Below are 27,618 nucleotides of genomic sequence, written 5' to 3' on the forward strand. Positions count from 1 at the left end.
TGATTAGGGGATTGGAACACATGACTTATGAGGAGAGGCTGAGGGAACTGGGATTGTTTAGTCTGCGGAAGAGAAGAATGAGGGGGGATTTGATAGCTGCTTTCAGCTACCTGACGGGGTTCCAAAGAGGTGGATCTAGACTGTTCTCAGTTGTAGAAGATGACAGAACAAGGAGTAATGGTCTCAAGCTGCAGTGGGGGTGGTCTAGGTTGGATATTAGGAAAAGCTTTTTCAGTAGGAGGGTGGTGAAGCACTGGAATGCTTATCTAGGGAGGGGATGGAATCTCCTTTCTTTGAGCTTTTTAAGATCAGGCTTGACAAAGCCCTGGCTGGGGTGATTTAGTTGGGGATTGGTTCTACTTTGAGCAGGGGGTTGGACTAGATGACCTCCTGAGGTCCCTTCCAACCCTGATAGTCTATGATTCTATGATTGGTAGGGCTATCGAAAAGGCTCCTTGAAACGATGCCATGAAGAAATTGTTCATTATTTTAAAAATACTTCTTCTTTCACTATTCATATAAACACTTTGCCACCTTGAGACTGAGATCTGGAACCTAAACAAAGAATTTCCCCCTTTGTTGTGTCTGCACATTGGTTTATTGCTTTACCGTTGCTTGTGAGTACTGAACGACAAGCACAGATTTTTACCATGAATAGAAAAAAAAATCTCATTGAAGCATTTGTCTGTGGAAGCCCATGGGATTTATGCAGGTCAAGTGCGGCAAACAAGGCCCAGCGGTGTCAGATGAATGTAAAAAAATTGTTCAAGATGCTTAACAGCTCTGGTGCTGAGTAGCCTTACACTGAGAGAGAGAGACTGTGTGTGTGTTTGTTTAAAGACTGAACTTAACAATTTCCATTCTGGCCTTCTTCTAGGTTTCTACATGTACATTGAAACGTCACGCCCGAGGCTGGAAGGAGAAAAGGCCAGACTTCTTAGTCCCTTTTTCAGTGTAGCCCCTAAAAACCCTTATGGAGTCACCAACACCGCATATTGTTTTAGTTTCTACTATCACATGTACGGACAGCACATAGGTGAGAGGAACCCGACAATATTGTCAGTTTTGGTGTAGGGCAAATTACAGGAGAAACTGTGGTTTTATTAATGGAAAATAATAACACACACATCTTACTGAAAAAGGAAAGGTCAGCAGCATCTAAATGTTACCCCTTTGTACAGCACCTAGCACCAGGGGGTTCTGCTCCGTGACTAGGGCTGCCAGGTGCTATGGTAATACAGAATATAATAAGACGTGCCAATTAGCACCTTCATCACTTTGGGCTTGTTCAGCACAGCCCACACTTGGGGGCAGTAGAGAACCACTCCATTCAAAGCATGGGGCAGCAGCAGGAACCCCTTCTAAGTGCATGTGAATGTGGCTTTGAGAAAGGAAATTTTCAAGTATTGCAGAGAGAAAGGGCTGTAAGCACTTTGCTGGTACTACACCAGTATTTTGAGTCCCCTGCCGTGAGGAGGCGAGGGTCGGGGTCACTTGATTATGAGCTATAACTCTCTTCTGATGGCTATTGTAACATCCCAGAATGGATTTCTACAGGCTGGTCCTGGCCCTTGGTGAAAAATCAAAAGAAACAGCCAAAAGTAGGTTTGTTTTTTTTAATGACGTAGATGCCATATCTAAAGGACCTTGGTGTATCTCAGTGATATATATTTATGTGTTAAGAAGGCATAAGCAACAGCCGGCGTGTCTCTCTGGATCCCAGAAACCCCATATAAGTGAACAGAGCATCAGAATGTGTCTGAATGGATTTCTAGCATCAAGCTGATTTCAAGTTTATGTTGCCGAAATTACATTTTTCGGGGCAAACCCCTCCCTCTGATGCATGGTAGTGGCTCCTTTTGGACTCCCCTGCCTCCCTCCAGGTAGGATTTAGCCCTTAAATAAAGCAGAGGAGTTGAATGAGTTTTGTTAGTTGCCACTGTAAGATGAACCATTTGGAGGCAGCTCCAAGGCAGGTCTTCAGTTGGAGCTTTCTTTGTAACGGCAAGGGTTAGTCGGGTTTAGTGAGTATCATTAAAAAAAACCTAAAATCCCATGGGAAGCTGCTGATGGTATTTGGCAGTAAAGGATACAGTGAGGCCATATAAGTAGCCAGCATTTTCCAAGGTAATGGTAGGGTTGAGTACGGTGTCAACTGGACATCCCTTTGGACTCTTGTCCAAAGCATAATCACATCATGGGTCCAGCCTAATGTATCAGGGGAAGTTTCCATGTCTGCTCAATCCTTGGCTTCTCTGCTGAGACTGTTAACGGGAGTGTAGTGTGTGCTAATTGCAACAGGAGCAAATTCTGCCATCCGCACAGCTGCCCAACCAAATGGCAGAGGACTCCCAGCACCACAGTTGATTGGTGGTTGTAAGCCGGGGGGGTTTGGTTTGGCCATTTTGAAAAATGAGTGAGTTTAGTGCTCTTCAGGAGGAGAGAGAAATAATAGCACGGTCTTGGGTACCTCTGCAGCGCAGCCAGCCAATCACGCTCCCATTGATACAATGGCCAAGAGGGAAAAGGGGAGCTTATGTGGAGAAATGAGGGCTGGGTATGAGATTACCAAATCCATTGTAAGGTTAGGCTAAAGCCTAGCTCCAAAGAGAAAAGCAGGCATGGAATTCCCTGTCCTGTCACAATTAGGTTTGGAACTAGGGTCTATGTTTCTAATCGTACTCCCAAATATGTGTTGCTTTTAACTGTGAACCATATGAGAAGTTCCTGTCAGATCAGACAGAATTAACCCTGAGAATGCTCACATCCTCCTAACTGCCAGCCCAAAGAGGATGCACTCTGAATATTCACCTTTTCGAGGGGTTAACGTTGATAATCCCTAAAAGTACAGACAGAAGACCGTTTGTGTCTCTTGTCTCTGCAAATGGCTGCTCATGTGGGCTCTTTCCTGTGAGGTGCTGAGCTCCTGTAACTGCAGCTCCTATGCAATGGGAGTGTAGAATGATTGGCATGTGGCAGGTTTGGGCCACAATAATATTTTCATACGTTTGTAACTGGAGCAATGAAGTGGCACGCGCTCTTTAAGAAGCAGTGCCAGGGCTAACGTACCACAGGTTTTCACAAGTGGTGCAGTCGGTCTGTGTCCTACATCACCTTATTTCCAATCTATTTGATCTACAGCAGCCTCTCAGTGTGGTACCGCATTGTTGGGGGAACAAGGAATAAAGCAAAGAGTCACCAGGGACAGTCTGTATTTAGTGAAAGACTGCCAAACCAAAATAAAAACAACGCTGTACAAGAATACTGCCTGACGATCACTATTTCAGTAAGATAGCGTTCAATGGATGCCACAGAAAAGCTAATACAGTCATTAAAGCTTCTCTTCACCTTCAACAAGTTAGCCCAAGAGTTCCCATGCTATAAAACCATCCAAAGCGTAAACTCCTCTGATTTATTTTTATGCAAAAATGTATCATGTCTCCATTGCAATTTGTATTATCTGCTCAAGGGTCACTTGGCTGCTCATTTTCCTGTCTGTCAGAATTGTTCTCCGTTTAAAAGAAAAGTTCACCAGGGGTCAGTTTTTCAAAACAAGTCTTGCATGCAGTACTTGTGGTCTTTTGCAAGTATGCACAGCCATGACTGGCAGCAAGTTATTAATTTCAAGAGTAAGGCGTTTACTGCAGGTTGAATCCATCAAACTTGCAAATGCATTTGGGGCTGACAAAAGTAGGTGTGTGTAAATAAACTCAAGAAGCTGCCAGATTGATTGAGAAGGCCTGCACATAGCTGGTGAAGTAATGCCTGTTCTTTTAAGCAAGAGGGCTCAAAAGATGTAATCCACATGTCATTAGTTTGAACTACATGACAGGAGTTTGGCAGAGGTATGAATGATCTTGCATTTTGGCATCCTGTATGGCCTAAATAATTGAGTGTGGTAATCATCCTGCAGTACCCACCCAGCTGTATGCCACAATCTGTATCTCCCAGCACTAGTGGATAATACATTGACACAGAACATCGGTGCATTGCTTGCTATTGGCATTATTTTGGATCTTCATGAAAAGTAAGATTATATGTAATAGTTTTCTTTAATCTAGCATAAATTTAAATTCATGCTGTGACTGCTCATAGGCGGGCTGGCTTTTCTCTAATGTATCTCTAGTAGCTGTTTGGAAAGCGCCCAAGCCTTTAGGGTACCACACTCTCTTCCTGCCGTTCTGCTCAACCCTGTGCTAAGCAATCCACATCTCCTTTAACTGCTCCCATGCCTGCAGTTCCTGGCAACTTATCTCACTCTTCTAACTGGCTGCTCCAATTCTGCTCCATTTCCCTGCCCTTAAGAAAACCTCACTTAGAACCTCCTTTCTCTCCCGGTTTCACTTTAACTTCCTGCTTCCCTTCATCTCTAGCATCCTGGAACATGCACCTACTGTCCTCTTATTCCCTCCAATCGGGCATGTGCCTGGAACCTGCCAGCACAAAACTCACTGCACTTTCCTTTCTTTGCCTGCTCTAAGGGTCTCCACTCCCTATTCATTCTTCACTACTGCTTTTAACACTCTAAGCCATTCTTGTCTGCTCAAGACCTTCTCTTCACTGGGAGCCCATAACTCTGAACTCTTCCTTGCTGACTTATATGTCAGCATTACCTTTGGTGGATCTTCCTCCTCCTGGCTCCCCCTCCACCCTTCTTTCCAAATACTGCACTCATCCAGTATTCTGTCCCCCCTTCTAGCCCTCTGATTCTTTTCTTCCCACCCATGCCCCTGGACTATGAAGCCTACCCACTTCCCGTCCCCACTCTCTTTAAGCTACCATACTCCTAGCCAACCTGAAATCTCTAACAATGGCTGTTCTTTCTGCCTAGCTTTGGAGGCTTCTTCATTTCAAATCTTGCACCAAGGACCAGTGAGGAAGCAAGCAAGAAAGGGGGAGAATTATTTGAGCTGAACTGGCATGAATCTTACAAGAGCTTCCCATTCAGTTTGGAGCTGGTTCTTATTTCACAAGAGCCAGGCGACCCTTCCCCAGTGCTGAGCCCTGGTTGGCTCATCTGACAGATGGTGAACATGTGTGGAACCTGAACGACTGCTGGCCCAAGCTTCCCACATAGCTTCAGAAACAGCAACAGTGCATGCCTCGTACCTGCCACACCCTAGTTCTGGATGTTGGTGGGTCCTTCTAGCTGAGTTGCCCTGCCCTCTGCATGTTTGAAAAGAGACAGGGTGTCCGTCTAAAATCCATGTCTCCTCCCCACTGCTTCTGTCTCTTCCTTTCGATTGAAAAATCAAATGCTACAGTGTAAAAAAAAAAACCCACCACCTGTTAAGGCACTGAGGCCCATTCAGATTTGCACCCAGTTTGAAGGTTAGGTGGGAGCCTAATTCTTGGTGCGCCTGTGTAAACATCAGCGGCAGGCACATTTACTGCTTCTTTTTACGTCTGTCAATTTCATTCCATTTTTTGTTGGTTTTTTTTAAATCTAATCTTGTGTTTTTCAAGGCCATGAGTTGCACTAGGAACCAGAACTTTGTGTGACTTTGAGCTGTGTCATTGTGCAGGTGTCTCTTACAGCAGAGGTATATTTGTAAACTTAACTTGTACTTTGCGTTCCCAGGGTGCTGGATAAATTATATAATTAATGTTCCAGGGGACATGTTTTACTCAAGGCTTTGCTGTTCTTTGCATCCCTAGAGAACAGTGGCTTTTGAGAGCTTTGACCCTGTGAACTTTTTCAAATCAAGGCAAAAATGATTTTTTTAAAAAAGGCTGATATAGAAAGGACACCTCCAGGCAGCAGGAGATAGCTGTTTCTGATGGGAAGCACATGAGAAACATGCACCGGGTCTATGAACTTCATGACTTCTTTAATCTTGCCAAATTCTATGTGACACTTATGATTTTGTCACTTCCAACAGCAGGAAAAAAACATGTTACATTCCTATTCAAAGACCGAATGAATAAAGAATACATAAGGGAGAAGTAGGGGTGTGATGGCACCCTGGGGTACAACCTGGATCTGTGGGACCTCTGTGCTCCCTTATCTTTCCAGCCTGGGCTCTCTCACACAATGCTATGCCAGCAAGGAGCAGCAAAACTCCTCCAGACGCTGTGATCATTCAGCCATCAGCATGTGGAGCCCCACACGCAGTGAAATTCCAGGAATGCTCCTTGAGCCACTCATGAATTATACAGAGAGAGGCAGCAGCCAATCATCTCAGCCTTGCACTGCAGAAATGTACCATCTTACACTGCTCAAGTCTCCCTTGCACAGTGCAAGTTCATTAATAAGTTTGCCACTTCAAAGGAAAGTGGACATGCACTAGCCTTTGTCATCTGAGCTGAGCTTCCCCAAGCACTGCAACCAAACACATACTGTTTTAGCTAAAATATAAAACAGATTTATTAACTACAGAAAGAGAGATATGAAGTGATTGTAAGTAGCAGACATAGAGATCAAAGTTGGTTATTTAAGAAATAAAAAGAGAAATGCAGCCTAAATTCTAACTTAGACTAAGCAAGATTGGAATCAAGCAGTCTCTCACCCTAACAGACGTTACAGGCAGCCCACAGTTCTTCAATACACAGACTAGGACCAGTCTCCCTAGTTCAAAGTCGTCTTCCAGAGGATCTTCCAGGAGTTGAGATGGAGCCGGAGGAGGAAAGGCCAAGTGATGATTTTACAGTCCCTCTTTTATACTTTCGTCCATCTGCTGGACAGATCCTTGCACTGATGACAGTCCCCATTAGTCAGACTGTCCCCATCTGCGTAGGTACCTGCCCTCTCCAAGCAATCTCTCAGAGAGTGGATTCTTCTTGATGGGCCATTAATGTCCATCTGGCCAGTAATAGCGGCTCCTTTGTCCTGACTGAAAAGCTGGCTGTGGTGTCTCCCAACCTCACAACATACTTCAGTAGGACATATAGCAAAACTTCATAACTTTACGTACAATGACGACACAGACCATCCAACAGGATATTAAGGTTCAACAGATCAAGACTTTTAAAATGATACCTCACAAGCCATGCATTGTATAAAGCCTATAATCATATGACAGTGGTGAATATGGGGCTTCCAGGGTGCTACTTTGAGGTACAGTGTGTCACAATGGGAAAGGGGCAAATGCCTAAGGGAGGGGTTGAAGCATCAAGGCAGACTGTTACCTGTAGCAAAGAGTGTCTGCACTGGAATCTGCACACAGCTGAACACTATTAACAAAGAAACTATCTGTGCAAAAGAACCAAACTGACTAACGTTGTTACTGGGTTTTTTCATAGGAAGCTTGAATGTTTACCTGCGGTTAAAGGGACAGACCACGATAGAAAATCCAGTATGGTCTTCAAGTGGGAATAAGGGACAACACTGGAACCAGGCCCGGGTTAATATACACCCCACCACTTCATTTCAGGTAAGGCAGAGGAGAGTAAAGCTATCTGGTGCATGCACTGGAAATAGAGCATTCTCTTTGGCACTGATGGGGGAAATCAAGCAAGTGTCCTGTTTACATTTCTGCTTTTTTGACACAGCATTTCACAGCTTCATTTCAGCTCTGAAAGCTGCTTTCTGGACAGATAATTGCTTTCCCTCTTGTAAATAGGTGCAGATCACAGAGATTAACAATGCATATTTAATGTCAGAATACCAACCATTAGCTGGAATAGTAACCTGTTTTCAGCTGGGAATGGTGCTATCAGTTTATGTAAAACATGTTTTTTTTCAGCTGAGCAACTTGAATAGAAAGTTTGCTTCATGTGTAATTTGTCTGGGGACCAAGGAGCAATACACAATCAGATCCCTAGAAATTTATGCTCTCGCCACAAAAAAATAAATTATCTCTGAATCTTTGGTAACAATTAGGTGACAAAGGAACAGTATTCCCTGTAGAAAATTCCTGACTTTGCAAAGATACACACAGCATTCATTAGACTTACACAGCTTGCCGCAGGTTTTCACAAACTTTGTGCTTGATTTGATCATGAGATATGTACAGACTTCTGCAAAAAATGTGTGGTTTTATGGGCCCAACTCCGCTATCCATACTCATGAAGATGAGCAGTTGGTGACATGAATGGGCCCAGTGAACTCAGTATAACTGCTTGAGTAAGAAACTCCTCTCCAGCATAAAAGTAGCACAAATGAACCTTATATCTTTAAAGCTATCCTACTCGCCAAGGATGATTAGGCACTATTGTTCTGGGCTCCAAAACGTATGCACCTCCAAGTCTGCTAACCTGAAAACATGGATTGGCAATTACTACTGATCCTGACCCTGAATTTTTCATTTCCAAAGTCAAGGGCAATGATAGAAGGAAAGTTATTTGATGCCCGTGCTCCTAGAGGCTGTTCCAAGCATATAAAAGGCAGCATGGAAGACGCTGGGAAGAAAACAATGAGAGAAGGATGACATGGAGGAGGTGGTAAACTAGAAAATGTGGACAGAGCAAAGACTGTGGGGACTGTCTCCATATTTGCTCACCCAGTATCATCTATGCTTATTAAAGGTTTCAGGAATCTCTACCCCCAGATTAGAGACCCTACTCCAACCTTAGACCTCAACCTGCTACTCAGATACCTGATGAGATCTCCATTCGGACCAATGGCAACCTGTTCTCTGCTCAGTTTATCTATGAAGATGTCCTTTTTAGTAGCCATCACATTGGCCTGTAGGTTTTGGGAGATTGGAGCCTTGATGGCAGATCCCCCCTTTACAGTTTTCTTCAAGGACAAAAGGTCTTTACGTCAAAACCCTAAATTCTTACCTAAAGTTCTATCGGAGTTCCATCTTAACCATTCCATTCATCTACCCGTGTTTCTTCCGAAGCCACATAGTTCTCTGCAGGAGTCCTGTTTTCATATATTGGATGTTAAAAGGGCTTTGGCTTTCCGCATTGATAGGACGAAGCATTTTGAAAAGTCACCCAGGCTGTTCATCTCCTTTGTGGATAGATCCAAGGGGTCCATGATCTCTGCTTAGAGACCATCAAGATGGCTATCTGGAGGTACTGTCATTTGTTATGATGCCCTTCCTCCATAGCAGGTAATAGCACATTTGATCACATCACAAGCAACACATCATTAGTTAAGAACGTCTCAGTATCTGATATATGTACAGCTGCGACTTGGGCCTCATACACTTTAAAAGTATTTACACTTTACTCCCTGCCAGTCCGATGCAGCATTTGGTACTTAAGTACTATCTTTGGTTCTAGTCTCAATTCCAAAGTCACCTGAAGTGCAGAACCCATGGCGCGGGGACTACTCAAAAAAGAAGAAAAGGAAGTTACTCACCTTGTGCAGTACCTGGGGTTCTTCAAGAGGTGTCCTCCTGTGGTGCTCCAATGCCCGCCCTCCTTCCCCTCTGCTTCCGACTGTTCTCTACCGGATATGAAGGAGGCGGAGAAGGAACTGAAGGTGCTTTGCCCAAGCATGCCTATACAGCCTTGGTGTCTGGCATGAGGCGGTAGAGGGAATATGCACAGGCCAAACTGCTAATGGAAACTCTCTAATCAAGGGCTCGGGAGGCACATGCGCACCTGAAGTGGAGCACCCAGAGGGATTCATATCGCAAAAACCAGCAGTTACTGTCTTCATGTCTGTCGTAGAGTTTTATATTGCCACCACCACCATATGCGAATGCCTTTCATGTAATATCAATAGCACTAGCCACGTTCCTAGTGGGTTTCCCTGGGTCTCTGACTCTTCTCTCTTTTTAGGTTACAACTCTGTGTAGAGTTTTTTGTTTGTTCTTGAGTTAGCTCGTTTTGTTGGTTGATTTGATTTTTACAGAGTTTTTTTATTTGTTATATGAAAAAACCTAGGCCCAGGAAGACAAGTAAAAGAAATGTCATATTTACGTCTGGTCAAAACTTTTCCGTCTCAACTTTTTTCAAGGGAAACATTTTCCACTAAATTTAATTTTCACAGAGAGTGCTTGCTTTTCTTGAAATGTTTAGTTGGAAAACCTAAACAGTGAACATTTTCAGTTTTTGACTCCCCCTCACCTCCCAAACTGCAATCTACAAAGTTTAAATGCTCAGTTAGTGGTTGCATGTGTTTTAATGTGACTTTGTTTTGCACCTGGGCAACCTGTGCCAACTAGCTTTGTGCAGTGTTGTTGTAGCTGTGTTGGTCCTAGGACATTAGAGAGACAAGGTGGGTGAGGTGATATCTTCCATTGGGACAACGTCAGTTGGTGAGGGAATCAAGCTTTCGAGCTTACACAGAGCTCTTCTTTAGGTGACTTGAAGCGCTCTATATAGTTCCAAAGCTAGTCTCTCTTGTCTTTCACACAACGCACAGTCAACCTGTGGAACTCCTTGCGAGAGGATGTTGTAAAGGCCAAGACTATAAAAGGGTTCAAAAAAGAACTAAATAAATTCATGAAAGGCTATTAGCCAGGATGGGCAGGGATGGTGTCCCTAACCTCTGTTTGCCAGAAGCTGGGAATGGGCGACAGGGGATGGATCACTTGATGATTACCTGTTCTGTTCATTCCCTCTGGGGCACCTGGCATTCGCCACTGTCAGAAGACAGAAGACTGGGCTACATGAACGTTTGGTCTGACCCATTTTGGCCGTTCTTATGTTCTCACTGACAGGAGTTAGTCAAATAAAAGATATTACCTCACTCACCTTATCTCCCTAATTTACTGCTTTGGAAGTTATCCAAAGCCAGGCAAGATTTCATCCTTCCAACATCTAATTAGGCTTATAAACCTCTGTTGTGATTTAGTCCAGAATAATGAGCACGATTCATTTAATTCTTCAGAAACAAATGGATATTTTACATTAAAGGATGGATCTGTCAATAAATAAACAAATAGCATGCACGCACACACAAATAAAGTGAATTTTAGTGTCTGGAACAGACTGACAGACTGTGAAAGATGGACAGACTGCCCTGGTGAATTAAATGCTTTGTTTCTCCACAGAACAGATACAGCACAGGGGTTGCCCAAGGCAAGTACTTAAGCTGCATGTCATCTCTAGGGTTATGGATGTGGCTTCGTTTTCATTCCCATCAGTCCATGTCCTCTGTACTTAGCCCCCTGACAAGGATGCCAGTAATGGTAGCTTTTTTCATTATTTTGACTTTCGGCTACTAGAAACAGGCTGAGAACATCATCATCTTAGACCCAAATGAAATGTTGGCAAGAAACTCCAAAGCTGGCTACAATAGTTATGTGGGCCCTGGGAATAAAAGAAGGCCAAGAAGACTTAGGGCTTGTCTACACTGGAACTTTACAGCACTGCACCTTTCTCGCTCAGGGGTGTGAAAAAGCACCCCCCTGAGCGCAGCAAGTTTCAGGGCTGTAACGCGCCCCTGTAGGCAGTGGCCCAGCGCTGGGAGCTGTGCCCCCCGTGGAGGTGGTTTTTTAGAGCGCTGGGAGAGCTCTCCCCCAGCACTCTGCTGTGACCGCACTTTAACGTTGCCAGTGTAGACTAGCCCTCAGGATAAAAGATGAGCCCCACTGCATCATTCCTTCCAATTAAGGATGCTCTGAGCATGAACATTTAGATCCAGGTTGAAATCTTTGCCAAGCTTGGGGGCGTTCGGATGTGGGATTTTGAGTGGGCTGGTTTCTACTTCTATTCAGGAGTCTCTCCAGGGAAGTACGCCCCGCCTGACATCTATTGGAAAAAGCAACTAAAAGCGAAATCCCCTTTGAGACTCCCTGGATCGATGGGAAGATATAAGGCATAGTTTCCATTTTACTTGTCAAGAAAGTAAAGTGGCCTTCAGTATATTTGTAAGCCCTGCTATTCTTCTGCTTAAATGCAGCATTTCTAACAACAGCTGTGTAAAATTACATGGGCACAGATAATAGCTTTTGCTAGAGACTGGTAGGGGATTGTGATCATCTGGCACATCCTGCAAGTAACTATGAGCTGCACACTAGACTGCGCTTCATGCATTGCCAATACTCTTCTGCTGTGATTTGTTTGGAGCCAGTGGCCAACCTGGCTAACAGGGAACCATCTTTGAAACCTGTGCAGCTTCTTGCCAAAAGCAGATTTTAATTAAATGCAACTGCTTGTATGTTTGTTTATAGAGTTCTTGGTGTCTTGAAGCAGTGCTTGTCCTAACTAGGAGAGATTTGATTTTAAACCCGGTTGATAGGTTCTGTACAGCCTGCCAAGAGAGGGAGGTGAGCAGCACGTTGAGAAAAGAGGAGAAAGATATTTTCCTTTCAAGCTGAATACTTTCCATTATAAGTGTTAGAGTGGGGGAAATGTGATGAGAGGGTAATTACCGGAAACACTGTTTTCAGACAGTGGGCTAAAAATGGAAAACCTTGCTGTTCTCCCAATTACTGTTCCTGGTTACACTAATGCCTGCCTTGTTACAGTAATTAACCTACAATATCACACTTCAGTAAAATAACGATGGAGTCATCCACTACAAATGTGCTGCTTTCCAGTTTATTTAGCATTGCGAGCACAGAACTTGCAGTGTGACTTAAGGCACGCCAGTCAGCTTTTAAATACATCGCCGAGCCCGGCCACTCTACCGCCGTAGTGTCAACAACCTAGAGCAGTGCTTCTTAAGCTCTCTGATGTGGGGGACTGGCAATTTTTTTTTCCAATGTGCGTGCAGACCGATGGCTCCGCGGGCCACCACTTTGAGTAGCACTGGCCTAGAAGGTGAATTTGGCTTAATACACGTAGGACATGTGTCTACTGCTGACGGCATGAGTAACGCGATCAAGTGGAATAAAGAACATAAAATCTGCCTCTACACAGCATAATGTCTTGCGATCTGGTATTCTGGCACATCGTAGTGCTTGAATGTTATTTATATGGTAATGTCCATCTATGCGCGGTGCTGAGCACCTCTTGCGAGATGCAGTGCACTGCTTCACTGGGTATTGAGGACTTGCTGGACATTTGTAATGAAAGCTACTCATTCTAACTGAACAACACCGACTGAACTGTATTAATGAGCAAAGAAAAGATGGAACCTGTCAAAAGGACTTTGATAGGCTCAATCCTGTGCCCTATTAAATCACTGGTAAAACTGCTGCTGAAATCAGTGGCAGCAGAATCCGGCTAAGTGTTCTCTATAATCGGTACTGTAACTAAATTATTACTAAATGTAATGTATTACTCCAAATAGAATTAAATGTCTTCCAGTTGTTAATTTCTGTATCAGTGCCACAGTGTTTCCATATGATGTGCTTTGAATTTCATACATATATTGTAGTAGATGAAAGTTTAAAACTTGTCATCTCTGTTAACTGAAAGCATTTCAAAAGGATAGCTGTGTGAATTTGATTGCTTGCAAAAAAGTGGTTGCATAATTCCCTTCACCTTTACAGAAAGACTTTGAAGTTTGCTATTGGATACATTTTCTCATGTTTCTGTAGTACTGTAGTAATCCTTCATTAATAACTGGCATTATGGCAAATATTAGTAACTACCTTGCTACAGGCCAGACATCTCCAAACTGGGATAACTTTCCTCTCCAGCTAAAGTAATACAGATTTCTGCCTCTAACTGTCTCACAACGTTGCTCTCTTTTTCGTCAACCACATACTGTCCTTGGTTGGAAATTACCATTCTCATATTCTGAGAACACACTGGACCAAGTCTGATTTTTTTTCTCAAGGTGCCCTGAAAACAAGGGGAAACATCTACCCTGGAGAACTGCTAACCATCGCAAGGATGGGAATAGCCTCTCGCTATTCATCGTTGAGCTAGGATCTGCTCATTTCCTTCACCAAAGCAATAATGGGAAGTGCTGTTGACACCCAGTGCTTCCTGAGAGACCAGGCTCCTCTAGTGTATGAACCTGGGAAAAAACATGATGGACATATGGCGCAATAAGCAGTGGTGCTGACGTAATCTCAGTCATGTCCTCCAGTGACTTGCAATGAATATTTTCTCAGGCTTATCTTAGGGGGCTAGTCATCATCCAAACAGACTCTGGCAGAACCCCAAATGAAAGAGAGAGTGGTGAATGAGTGTCCATGTGTCTCTCTGGAACCTCTCAAAAGGAAAGTCTAAATACAACACCAGCCTGTTCCAAAGTTTCTCTCAGACTGGGGATAATGACCACCAGGGGCAGTTTGCAAACAGGTGCGAGGGGGTTAAGACCACCCTGTCCTTTCCATATTGCTGAGTAGCAAGGGGATCCCGGTGTGATCCCAGCTAGATTAGATGAGTGTCGCAGTATGGAAATGTGATCGGTGGAACAGGTTTGGGAAAAGTGGAGAACCACTGATCTCATCTCACCCAGGAGTTTCTTTGAACTCTGTCTAATTGACGCACCCTCATGTCTTCCCCGGAACAAGGTCACGTGCAATAATAAGTTGTAATGCCAAGAGACCTCCAGCAGAGGGCAAACTCATGTTTAAGCCAGTCGTATAGATAGCAGACGCCTCCCTTTTTTCATGGCACATTATCTGAGATGCCTTCACTGTATGGTGCCAGACGACCATCACGCCTTCACTGTATGGTTCCAGACGACCATCACGACTTCACTGTATGGTGCCAGACGACCATCACGCCTTCACTGTATGGTTCCAGACGACCATCACGACTTCACTGTATGGTGCCAGACGACCATCACGCCTGTACTGTGTGGTGCCAGACGACCATCACACCTATAGTGTGTGGTGCCAGACGACCATCACGCCTTCACTGTATGGTGCCAGACGATCATCACGCCTGTACTGTATGGTGCCAGACGACCATCACGCTTTCACTGTATGGTGCCAGATGACCATCACGCCTGTACTGTGTGGTGCCAGACGACCATCACGCCTGTACTGTGTGGTGCCAGACGACCATCATGCCTTCACTGTATGGTGCCAGACGACCATCATGCCTTCACTGTATGTTGCCAGACGACCATCACGCCTGTACTGTATGGTGCCAGATGACCATCACGCCTGTACTGTATGGTGCCAGACGACCATCACGCCTTCACTGTATGGTGCCAGACGACCATCACGCCTATACTGTGTGGTGCCAGACGACCAACACGCCTGTACTGTATGGTGCCAGACGACCATCACGCGTATACTGTGTGGTGCCAGACCACCATCACGCCTTCACTGTATGGTGCCAGACTACCATCACGCCTGTACTGTGTGGTGCCAGACGACCATCACGCCTTCACTGTATGGTGCCAGACGACCATCACGCCTTCACTGTATGGTGCCAGACGACCATCATGCCTATACTGTGTGGTGCCAGACTACAATCACGCCTGTACTGTATGGTGCCAGACGACCATCACGCGTATACTGTGTGGTGCCAGACCACCATCACGCCTTCACTGTATGGTGCCAGACTACCATCACGCCTGTACTGTGTGGTGCCAGACGACCATCACGCCTTCACTGTATGGTGCCAGACGACCATCACGCCTTCACTGTATGGTGCCAGACGACCATCATGCCTATACTGTGTGGTGCCAGACTACAATCACGCCTGTACTGTATGGTGCCAGACGACCATCACGCGTATACTGTGTGGTGCCAGACCACCATCACGCCTGTACTGTATGGTGCCAGACGACCATCACGCCTGTACTGTGTGGTGCCAGACTACCATAAAGCCTATACTATATGGTGCCAGACGACAATCACGCCTTCACTGTATGGTGCCAGACGACCATCACGCCTGTACTGTATGGTGCCAGACGACCATCACGCCTTCACTGTATGGTGCCAGTCTACCATCACGTCTGTACTGTGTGGTGCCAGACGACCATCACGCCTTCACTGTATGGTGCCAGACGACCATCACACCTATACTGTATGGTGCCAGACGACCATCACGCCTGTACTGTGTGGTGCCAGACGACCATCACGCCTTCACTGTATGGTGCCAGACGACCATCACGCCTTCACTGTATGGTGCCAGACGACCATCACACCTATAGTGTGTGGTGCCAGACGACCATCACGCCTTCACTGTTTGGTGCCAGACGACCATCACGCCTTCACTGTATGGTGCCAGACGACCATCACACCTATAGTGTGTGGTGCCAGACGACCATCACGCCTATACTGTGTGGTGCCAGACGACCATCACGCCTGTACTGTGTGGTGCCAGACGACCATCACGCCTGTACTGTGTGGTGCCAGACTACCATCACGCCTTCACTGTATGGTGCCAGACGACCATCACGCCTTCACTGTATGGTGCCAGACGACCATCACGCCTTGACTGTATGGTGCCAGACGACCATCACGCCTTCACTGTATGGTGCCAGACGACCATCATGCCTATACTGTGTGGTGCCAGACTACAATCACGCCTGTACTGTATGGTGCCAGACGACCATCACACGTATACTGTGTGGTGCCAGACCACCATCACGCCTTCACTGTATGGTGCCAGACTACCATCACGCCTGTACTGTGTGGTGCCAGACGACCATCACGCCTTCACTGTATGGTGCCAGACGACCATCACGCCTTCACTGTATGGTGCCAGACGACCATCATGCCTATACTGTGTGGTGCCAGACTACAATCACGCCTGTACTGTATGGTGCCAGACGACCATCACGCGTATACTGTGTGGTGCCAGACCACCATCACGCCTGTACTGTATGGTGCCAGACGACCATCACGCCTGTACTGTGTGGTGCCAGACTACCATAAAGCCTATACTATATGGTGCCAGACGACAATCACGCCTTCACTGTATGGTGCCAGACGACCATCACGCCTGTACTGTATGGTGCCAGACGACCATCACGCCTTCACTGTATGGTGCCAGTCTACCATCACGTCTGTACTGTGTGGTGCCAGACGACCATCACGCCTTCACTGTATGGTGCCAGACGACCATCACGCCTTCACTGTATGGTGCCAGACGACCATCACGCCTGTACTGTGTGGTGCCAGACGACCATCACGCCTTCACTGTATGGTGCCAGACGACCATCACGCCTTCACTGTATGGTGCCAGACGACCATCACACCTACAGTGTGTGGTGCCAGACGACCATCACGCCTTCACTGTTTGGTGCCAGACGACCATCACGCCTTCACTGTATGGTGCCAGACGACCATCACACCTATAGTGTGTGGTGCCAGACGACCATCACGCCTTCACTGTTTGGTGCCAGACGACCATCACGCCTTCACTGTATGGTGCCAGACGACCATCACACCTATAGTGTGTGGTGCCAGACGACCATCACGCCTATACTGTGTGGTGCCAGACGACCATCACGCCTGTACTGTGTGGTGCCAGACGACCATCACGCCTGTACTGTGTGGTGCCAGACTACCATCACGCCTTCACTGTATGGTGCCAGACGACCATCACGCCTTCACTGTATGGTGCCAGACGACCATCACGCCTTCACTGTATGGTGCCAGACGACCATCACGCCTATACTGTATGGTGCCAGACGACCATCATGCCTTTATTTCTATAGTGCCGCCCATTGAGGGACGTGGGTGCTATGCAGCAGACGAGCAAATGTCCAGTCTTGGGATGACATGCTGTGCTGTCATTGGTTGTTGCTGAGGTGTTTTGTTTTGCGGGGGGATAGAGTTGCTCCCTGGAACTAGTCGCTGGTGTTGGGCTGAGGCTCCTAAGAGACAGAATAGCCCTGCATGCTGTACCAGGCCTGGTGTATACTTGTAAACAAAGCAAGTTACAGTTAACATATGCCTAGACTCTGCACTAATGATATCTCCGTTACTGGGATGCTGGCCTGCAAGCTCAACAGGTGTACGTACATTATTGAAGGCACATCGAGAGTCATGAACTACAGCTCTTTAATTTAACCACATTAATTTGTGTCTGTGAATAGAGCTGAATATTTTCTATTTGTCATGAATTCCCTGCATTGCTAATTGTATCGTATTTATTTTTTGCAGCTCATTTTTGAAGGGATCCGAGGTCCTGGCATAGAAGGTGATATTGCTATTGATGATGTATCAATTGTGGAAGGAGAGTGTATGAAAGCAGACCAGCCAGCCAACAGTAAGTGGGTCCTCCAGACAGTGTGATGAGCTGTCTAGATACTTATGCCTCTCCCCATCGCTGTAAATGCGAGCCATGTTCTAAACCAGACCCTGTGGTGGAGAAAACAAAACAAAATATTTCCCAGTGAAGATGGAGATTTTTAAATATTACCTTGGAACCACAATCTGGAGCCAAAATATATCTATTCAAATATGAAAATGCATGACATTTTTTTTTAAATATAATGGCAGCAAAGAGAAGGAAAACCAAATGGGAGGCAGGCAGGACAGGACCATGAAATTGCACTCTGGTGTATAGCTAGAGAGCATGTATATAATGGCACTGGTCTATATTAAAGGAATACTAGTTCTCCTCATATAGAGCCAGATTCTGATAGCCACCATCCCATCGTTCCATGCCTTACTCTATAGGTCTCCATTTGAAGTCAGTGGAATTGTTTGCGGAGTAAGGTACGACTGTACTGAAGTCAGGATATCAGAATCTGTCCCCTAGACAACAGACATTTGGATATTAATAACATACTTAATTTTAAAAGTGTATAGATTCCCTTTTCTTTTACAATGAATAAACATTATGTGTGTGTGTGTGTGTGTGTGTGTGTGTGTGTGTGCATTTGAGTGTGTGCGTATATATTTATTTGTTTTATTATTATTATACATAAAAATCTCCATTACCCTACTTATAAATCTGACTGAATAAAGGGAGAGAAGGAGATAGATAGATAGATAGATGGGAGGGATAGCATTGGCCTGCTAAACCCAAGATTGTGACTTCAATCCTTGAGGGGGCCATTTAGAGATCGGGGGCAAAAATTGGGAATTGGTCCTGCTTTGAGCAGGGGGTTAGACTAGATGATCTCCTGAGGTCCCTGCCAACCCTGATGTTCTATGATTCTAGAGATAGATATTATAGGCTCACAACTATGCTAAAAGAATTTTAAGGTTGCAAAGCCAAACACTCAAAATTTAGGAAATTCCCAAATGTAGGCTGCCTGTGAAACCTTAATTCACACACACACACACCCCAGGCACACACTTTGTGCAGAGGTTTTTATGATACAGTCTTTAATTATATGATCACTTACTATTTTTCTCACAGGACCTGTGCCTTATTCAGTGCCCAGGATTGACCTTGGTCCCCTTATTTATCAATAAATATCATCCAGTTATCCCAACAGCGCTGGACCTTTGGTGGAAGTGGGAAGCCCACGAGACTCTGTCCCTCTCCGTGGCCTTGCCTCCTGCTCCTCCTCTTCTTCCCGAGGCCCCGCCCCCTGGCCCGGCTGGAAGTCGGAGCTGGGCCATGGTAAGAGTCACGGGGCACTGTGGGGAGTTCTGGACCCTCCACCTGCCCTGGGCAGCAGGCCAGGGTTCCCAAGAGCAGACTCCAGCCCATGACCCTGCCCCCCTGGGGCACACCACCCAGGGCAGGTGAAGGGTTAAGGGCTCCCCACAGTAGCTTCCCTGGTGGCTCTTACCACAGCCCAGTTCCGACTTCCAGCCTGGCCAGGGGGCGTGGCCTTGGGGGGAAGAGGCGGAGCAGGGGCGGGGCTCCTGAGAGGGACCGGGTCTTTTGGAAAGCACCAGGAAGAGGCTGGCACCACCAGCAGGGGCTAGATTTTGCAGCGGGGGAGCTGCTTTCCTCCCACATTGTGAAGCGCAGTCCCTCCCAGCGCCACTCTGCATCTGCATCTGAGGCAACGCGGTCCCCTGCCCCCCAAACTATGTCCATGTTAAAAAGCAGGCGGGCATGGCCCTTGCACTTTTAAAAGTGGGGGGGGGGCAGAGGGGTGGTGCCGGCACCCCTGAGTTATCCTGTTCCCCAGCCTCTGCATTTCCATACGGGATCTTTCAATCTGTGCAGTGTCAGTGTGCCATTTACCCTTATGGGGTAAACTCTTGATTCTCTGATTGTTAATTCCACTCTTTTTCTCCCCCACTCTTTGTAGATTTACGAGCAGGTGCTGTTGGGACATTAGCACATATATGGCTTTTTCCAGTGATCCTCCTCATGTCTGTCTTAAGTCATCAAAGGTGACCTTATCCTGGCAGAGGCTATGAAAGATTCACCAGGCATTGGCATGAAGAAAGAGTCTTTGTAAAACGGACATTTAAAAACAAACTACCAAAGATTCCTCCACTGACTGACTCAAAACATTAAAATAAATAAATAAATAAAAATTTAAAAAAAAAAAAAAAGCACTGGGGATAAAAGGCATCATGGGAGCGTAACTGGCTCTGAACCACATGTGAAAAGCGATCTGGCGTAAAAGAGACCTTCAGGTGCTTTTGTGGTCTATAAGAAATACGGCGTCATCTGGTTGAACTCTGAAAAAAAGACCTATAGAAATCCTTGTCAAAGCACAAAGTCATGGCTGGTTTTGTTTCAAATGAATAGTTTGCTTGTTACCATGGAAACCTAATGGCCTGCCAAAAAAAGAGAGTGAGCGAGAGAGAGAAACAACACCTCACTGTAAACAGGGTATATGAAGAGCTGGCGTTTATTTTCCCTTCAAGAAGGTTTTTAGTATAGAATTCAATAAATGTAGGCCCTTTCACCTTTGGGTGTCACCTCCCCTAGAAAATAACCCTCGATCAAAGATGTTTAAGACATTTATGTTTCATTTTTTCATGGCTATGCTAGATAACTGTATGCTGTCTCCTTTTGCATGCATTATTATCCAGGGTGTGTAACCTGGGATTACATATGACACGGGCTTAAACGAGTTTGCTTGCAGCCACTTCAACACCCTTCCTCCCCAGCTAAGTCATCCGTTCTAATGAAGTGAAGAAACCAAACCACCGTCTTTTATAAATTGCCATGGAAACCAAGTGCCTTCAATGAAACAAGCCTGATTAAAAACAAACAAAATCAACACAGAAGCTTGCGCTGCTAAAATGTGGTTTGTGCAAACTGTTTTCTAAACAAACCACAGAGCCGAAGTGTGCAAACAGCAGGCAAGGAGACAAAGCCGCTTCTGGAGAAGGATGGACCAAAGTTGCTGCGTAAGACCCTTTCAGACGAGATACTCCAGACGGCCATGGCCTTTCAGCTTATTATCCATTAGAAAATAGCTTCCTTTGGTCCTGGACACGGGAGCAGTACTTCTTTCTCCAGATGCTCAAGTGGGTCACCAGAGAAACAGGTTGTTAAGATGTACTTAGTGCAGCAGCTGGTAAAACACAAAAGGGATTGTCTTACTCTAACCTCCATTTGAAAAGAAATTGGCCCGAGCTTTAGAGAGACGAGAAGGTGTGTGTGTGCGATTGCAGTGCATACAAAATAACAAAAAAGGGGGCCGCCAACGCACAGGGGGGCCTGCAAATCTGGCTTTATTCAAAACATGGATGGTATAATGCCTCTGCCCGTTAGTCAGACTCTGTGCAAATTGTGAAACATTATTTTAGCATAATTAAAAAAAGACACTTTTACAAAAAAAAAACAAAAAACAAAAAACAACAACCTGTAAAAATGATTTTGAGCTACCTGAGTACCTACCATACCTTTAACCGGCCAGTTTTCCAATGCATTGTAAATTTCCCTTATACAGTGGGTTATGAAAATTTGAAGACCTTTTCCCTTAAATTATCTCCGCTTTTAACTTCATTTAAAAAAGACTTTTGTCTCAAGATGATGATGATGATTTTATTATATGTTCAACACCCTAGGATTAAAAACCTGATATGCAAGTAATTGGGATACAAATATTAAAAACAACAACGACAAAATATAACATTTGCAAATATTAATATAAAAAGCACAACAAGATGCAGTAAAACAATTACAAGGCTTGATTTTTTTTTATTCTGTAGAAAAATGTTTGTGCAAATTCAGTAATTCAACTGAAGAGATAATTTTACAGCTATGTTCAATAAAGCCTCTTTCCAGGTAAGGTATGCTAAGTGGTATGCGTGTTTGTTGCGCTGTGTGCACTTATTCACGAAAAGGTGTAAGCGAGAGTTGCTTTCTTGTGTCGTAATCTGTCACTGTCTGAATCCATAATACTACATGGTGTCAAGTATCAGGGGGTAGCCGTGTTAGTCTGTATCCACAAAAAGAACAAGGAGTCCGGGGGCACCTTAAAGACTAACAGATTTATTTGGGCATAAGCGTTCGTGGGTAAAAAGCCACTTGATAATGCCTGCATCTGTAATTTTCACTCCATGCATCTGATGAAGTGGGTTTTTTACCCATGAACGCTTATGCCCAAATAAATCTGTTAGTCTTTAAGGTGCCCCCGGACTCCTTGTTGTTTTCATAATACTACATGACGTTTAGGGACAGGGATTTTCCAAGGGTACTGCCAACTATCTACTTGTAAGTGATTTCACTTGTTTGTAATATGCTAGTCCTATGGGAGTGCCTGAGTGGGAGTCCACTTGGAAATCAAGTAGGAGTTTTGAGCATGGATTGACATGTGGTTGGGGCCTTTTATGCTTTTTCAATAAAAGACATTTCCAGCTAGCAAGCATCAGCATTAATTAAGGATGGGAGAACAATAAGAACTTGCACCTGGTATCTTTTGAGGTTCAGAACAGTTCTGATAATGTTAAGAACAAAATGTTCACATACGTCTCCCCTTTCTGGTTTCATCTAGAAGTCAAAGTAGTGACATATCACCGGAGAGGATTTTTCTCTCCATATTTTTGGCATGGCTGTCTTTGGAGAGAACCTGCCTTGCAAGATTTCCTACCCTGTTTCCAGAAACATTATTTCAAGCCCATCTGAACCTTTTGCAGTTCCCCCATCATTAATGTTTAGGTACTGTATGTCAGCTGCCATCGTGAAAGCAATACGACTCACATTTGGACATTTTTCAGTCTGAGCACCAGCTTCAGTGGTCCTCTCATCAGAGAGGTCGCAAACACTTCCCAGGGCTGTCCATGAAGACTGCCAGCAGAGGGACCAGAAACTTGGCTGGTATTTCAGCTAGTACAAAGGGAGCTATCCATATTCATATCAGCTGAGGATCTGGCATGTTGTTTTCTGGTTTATCCTTCACACTAGATTGCTGTCAATCCTTTTGCTGTTTTGTTTTATAAAATCCAGACTGTTTTGCTCTCTGTAGATTGACTGTGCTCCTTTAAAAGTAAAACATGAGCCCTTCCCTTTATGTTTGCTACTTTTCCTCTAATTCATGACTGCTAAAACCAGACCAAAATACAACTGAAATCTGGAGGCCTGTTCTTCAGCACAGGAAAGCAGAAGTATCCTGGAAGCTGCTCCTAGCATCGTACACTAAGCAGTCATAGCGTTGTGTGAACAGCAGCAGTCCGTGACGTTGGCTGTCGTAAGTAGCGAGAATAATGCGGAGAGAGAATTTGGAGAGGCTCTTAAAATGCCCATTCACATTCAAACGGTTTTGATCAAGATAGTTGGCAAAAAATGAGGGCTTTTTCTTTGTTGGGATTGTAAAGCAAAAATACAAACAGATTTGCACCTGCCAATTTTAAAATGCATTGAATGTTTATTAAAATGTTCTGGTTTAACAGCCCCAGACACCAAAGTCCTCTTGGTAGTTCCAGTGCAGCGTAAACACAAACTAAGTCACCTTCCCCGCACTACCCTACACCTTTGTCTTAGCTTTGACCTGCAGAGGTCAACTCTTGGGGTGAGAGGATTTTCAATCCTTGCTTCTGGTCTGGGTGCAAAAGAGAACACCAGTTAGTGTGGATCTTCTTGTTCATTATTTACTTGAGAATAGACTGGACTTGTATTTGTGTTTCCAGTAAGCCACTGGAAAACCAACGAGATGGCAAAGACGTTGGGTTATTGTGCAGACGCAGGATACGCCTGAAGTGGGGGCTGAGCAGTGAAAGGTGCTGTATCTGATTACCCAATTTCCTGAGCCATCTAATCCTGTTTCTGGTGTATTTTTAAATGACTCATGAAAATGAATTGTACAAATGTCGACTCTACAAAAATGTCAGTTCATATGTAATGTTTCTATTAAAGAAAAATGGAGGAAGGTGGGGAGCAAAGTTTGGATAATAAACTCCCCTTGACTTCAGTGAGAATGGCTACAAGAGCGTGTCCTGACTGAGCCTTCTTAGCATTCACCATTCACTTTCTCCTTTTATACCCAGCAATGGCACCATAACCTGCATCTTTTCTAAAAAGCGTAGTTTGAACATGAAATCCTAAATAAAATGATCAAGTTATTTGATCTCACTATGCCAGCCCAGCTCTTCTCCTGCAGGCAGCTTTATCCAGGGACACCCGCTTTTCTCATGGGGAAACAAAAGAACATAGGCTAAGTAGGGGCAAATTACTGCAGAATAAATTGCAAATACACTGCATCTCGCTACCTACAAAATTGACTCAAGCCAGCTAAATTAATTAGACTCTAAAGGCATGGAACTGCTCCTCATTAGAGCAGGTCGAAGAGGCTGTGTGTAGTGGGATAAAAATAGAAAATTTAGCTACCCTATGGTTAGAGGATAGGTTCTTTGCATTCAACCCGCTTTATATCAACCAAGCCTTTTTCAGAACAATTTTCAAATGCATATAAATCTGAAACCCACAATAATGCTCAAGCACAGAGGTCTCTCTCCTGAAATGTCCATTAGAGACCTTGGAAGAGGAACTGCTTGGTCAGCTGGATGTAAATTAAACTGCAGCTGAAAGTCCTCAAGCCATTAACGGGGCTTCTTACAGCCTTCCATGTACACATGCAATTTCCCTCTCGCAATTCGATGGGCTTCTGTCACCACTTTGTTTCACCAGCCTTCCTCCAGTGAGTCCATTTGATTTGTAACAGAGTTGGTTAATCAAAATTCCATACTCTTTAAGCACCACCTATCAGCTAAAGCATTGCCTCATTCCTCACATTAAGGCCTTGTCTCTGCTACACAGTTCTGTGGACAAAAGTCAGGTTTGTCTGATGAAACCATGGTGATGTACACACAACAATGCTCCTCCTGCTGGTTTAACTCCCGTGCTACACCACCAACATAATAAAACCACCGCGATGAGCAGCAGAGAGCTTTTGGCGTCAAAGTTAGAGTGACGCACTGTCAGTGTAGATGCGGTTCTTGCTTATGTTGCCCTGCGTGGCATCCAGGAGGTTTCCCACAATGCCTATCATGACCACTCTGGTAAGCAGTTTCTACTCTATTTCCCTGCAGCCAGGGACACAGGCATGCACCCCTCCCACTTTAAAGCCCTGGGAATTTTTGAAATTCCACTTCCTGTTTGCTATGTGAGCTTTCTGCAGCAAATGCCCTCCCACCTGGAGCACGCTGGAGTTCTTGGATCTGCTGGGTCTGTGGAGAGAGGAGACTGTGCAGTTGCAGTTCCAATCCAGCTGTAGGAACTTTCACACCTACAAGCAGATTGCTCATGGCATCAGTGAGGAGGAGCACAAAAGGGACAGGCAGCAGTGCCGTGCTAAGATCAAGGAGCTGAAGCAGGCCTACCAGAAAGCAAGGGAGGCCAACTGTCACTCTGGTGAGGCACCAAAAACATGCTGCTTCTACAAAGAGCTTCATGCCATCCTCGGCAGCGACCCCACCTCCACCACCAAGAGTCCCATGGATACTTCACAGGGGCTGGAGGCAGCGGCCAGCAGAGTCAACCCCAAGGATGAAATGGTGAATGAGGAGGTCAAGTTGAAGGAGGATGTAGGACAGGCGACATTCTCGTTGGGTGGCATGCTGAGCCAGGACCTTGACTTCAGCGGGGTCTATCCAGCCCCGGCATTCCGGCTCTGGCGTGCCTGAAGCAGAAGATGGGAGTGCTGATTAGTACCCATTTTGCTTTAATCCTGCACGGTTACATGAGGTAGCTGTTACATGAGGTGTCCTTTAGTATGTTACATGGTGTATGTGGGAGAAGGGATTGTGCGCCTGCTCAGTGGGGGGCCCTGCAGAAAAGTTTGTTCATGCACACCAAGATCTCCTGGGAATCCTCCATAGAGATCTGTAGGAAACTTTTCTGCAGATACTCTGCAGAGCTGCTTTGTTTCTTCCCCCATGGTAGGAAACTTTGCCACCTCAATTGGCAATTACTTCTGGAAGAACTGAAGCAGCATATGGACCAGGTCTGAAGCATGCAGGAGATGCGCCCTTGCATCCTCGATTACTCACAGTAGTGAGATATTAGCTTAGATCACCCCCGCCTGTGGAAAACAGTCCCCTTCTGAAATCACCCAGACCCTTTGTCCCATCTTGCACAGCTCTTCTGCCCCCCAGTCCAAACTCACCATGTTTAGTGCTCTGGCCAAGCTGCATGCTTGCCAAGGGAAAGTGAGAAAGAGGTGTATGTAACTTTTCTGATTCAAACCTGTGAGTGCACCCACAATACTGACTCTGTGAATTGTTTCTTTTACTTCTGCAGATGTGCCCCTGAAGGCCAGGCTCCAGCAAGCCAGCAGAGCGCCTCTGTCACATAAGGAGATGAACGAGGAGGAGTCAGGAGGGCACATTTTGCGAAGTGCTGCAATCCTCAGATCAGGCCAATAGTGAGCACAGAACTCAGAGAGAGAATAAATGGATAGCTAGGAGAGGAGACTGGGCCAGGGGCTCATCATAGAGGGTCAGAACCAGATAATAAAGCTCATGGAGGACGAAACAGAGATGCTGAGGTCCCTAACTGCACAGCTGGCAGAACACGTGCATGCTCGATTCCCCCTGCAGCCCATGCCCCTTTGCCTTCCTTGCCCTCCCCAAACACATTCCTGACCCATTGCGGTGCTCCTTGCACTCCACCTCTGGGGCCATTTTCCATAACAACAGCTGGACTTATAGCTGTGAGATCCTCACTTCAGAGAGTGCTGCTCACTGTCATGTCCCTCGTAAGAAATGTTAATCTGTGTATTGCTGTTTAATAAAAATTTAGTCTTACCAAGACAGTGATTCTTTATTTGTGACCTTCATAGGGCAGTTGCAACAGATACATTCATACAAATTGGCAAATCAGCACATTTGCAGACTACAATTAACGCTCAGGCAGGAATCGTTACAGGGGTCATTCAATGTGTCAGGTAAACAATGGCTGTCTCAATTCATTACAGAAAGACACATTACTGGGGCTCATTGTCAAAATGCTCCTTCAAAGCCTTCCTGATTCAAATAGCCCCCTGTTGAGACTCTCTCATAGCCCTAGTGTCTGACTGCTCAAAATCAGCTGCCAGGTGATCCAGTGCAGCACTGCTTCCCCAGGGAAACTTTTCCCCCACTTTGGCTTCACAAATGTTATAGACAGCACAGCAGGCTGCTATGACCATGAGAACATTTTCCTTTTTGAAGTCTAACCTGCCAAAAAGGTAGCTCCAGTGACCCTTTAATCTGCCCAGCACACATTCTACAGTCATTCTGCCCCTGTTGAGCCAGTTGTTGAATCACTCCTTGCTGCCGACAAGGTTTCCAGAGTACGACTTCATGAGCCACAGCAGTAAGGGGTAGGCTGGGTCTCCCAAGATCACTATGGGCATTTCCGCATCCCCTGTTGGAATCTTCTGGTCTGGAAATAAGATGCCTGCATGCAGCTTTCTGTACAGGCCAGTGTTCCTGAAGAGCCATGCGTCATGCACCTTCCTTGACCATCCCAAGTTGATGTCAGTGAAACGACCTCAGTGATCTACCAGCACCTGCAATACCATAGAGAAGTCACGCTTTCTGTTGATGTACTCTCTCATGAGATGGTGTGGGGCCAAAATGGGCATATGCCTGCCATTTATCACCCCATCGCAGT

The 27,618-nt window shown here is 45.4% G+C and overlaps 1 protein-coding gene across 2 annotated transcripts in view; it reads left to right on the forward strand.

Annotated features, from left to right (window-relative positions):
* MDGA2 (MAM domain containing glycosylphosphatidylinositol anchor 2) overlaps positions 1-19,962 on the forward strand; it is a 662,813-nt gene extending 642,851 nt beyond the window's left edge. For both annotated transcript variants that reach the window (XM_077820812.1, XM_077820813.1), the window contains exons 14-17: positions 878-1,036; positions 7,243-7,373; positions 17,817-17,922; positions 19,874-19,962. In XM_077820812.1, coding sequence (XP_077676938.1) covers positions 878-1,036; positions 7,243-7,373; positions 17,817-17,922; positions 19,874-19,962 — 485 coding nt within the window. The remainder of the gene's footprint in view (positions 1-877; positions 1,037-7,242; positions 7,374-17,816; positions 17,923-19,873) is intronic.
* The last annotated feature ends 7,656 nt before the right edge of the window (positions 19,963-27,618 follow it).

This window comes from Eretmochelys imbricata, chromosome 6 (assembly GCF_965152235.1).
Source record: "Eretmochelys imbricata isolate rEreImb1 chromosome 6, rEreImb1.hap1, whole genome shotgun sequence".
NCBI classification, from domain to species: Eukaryota; Metazoa; Chordata; order Testudines; family Cheloniidae; genus Eretmochelys; species Eretmochelys imbricata.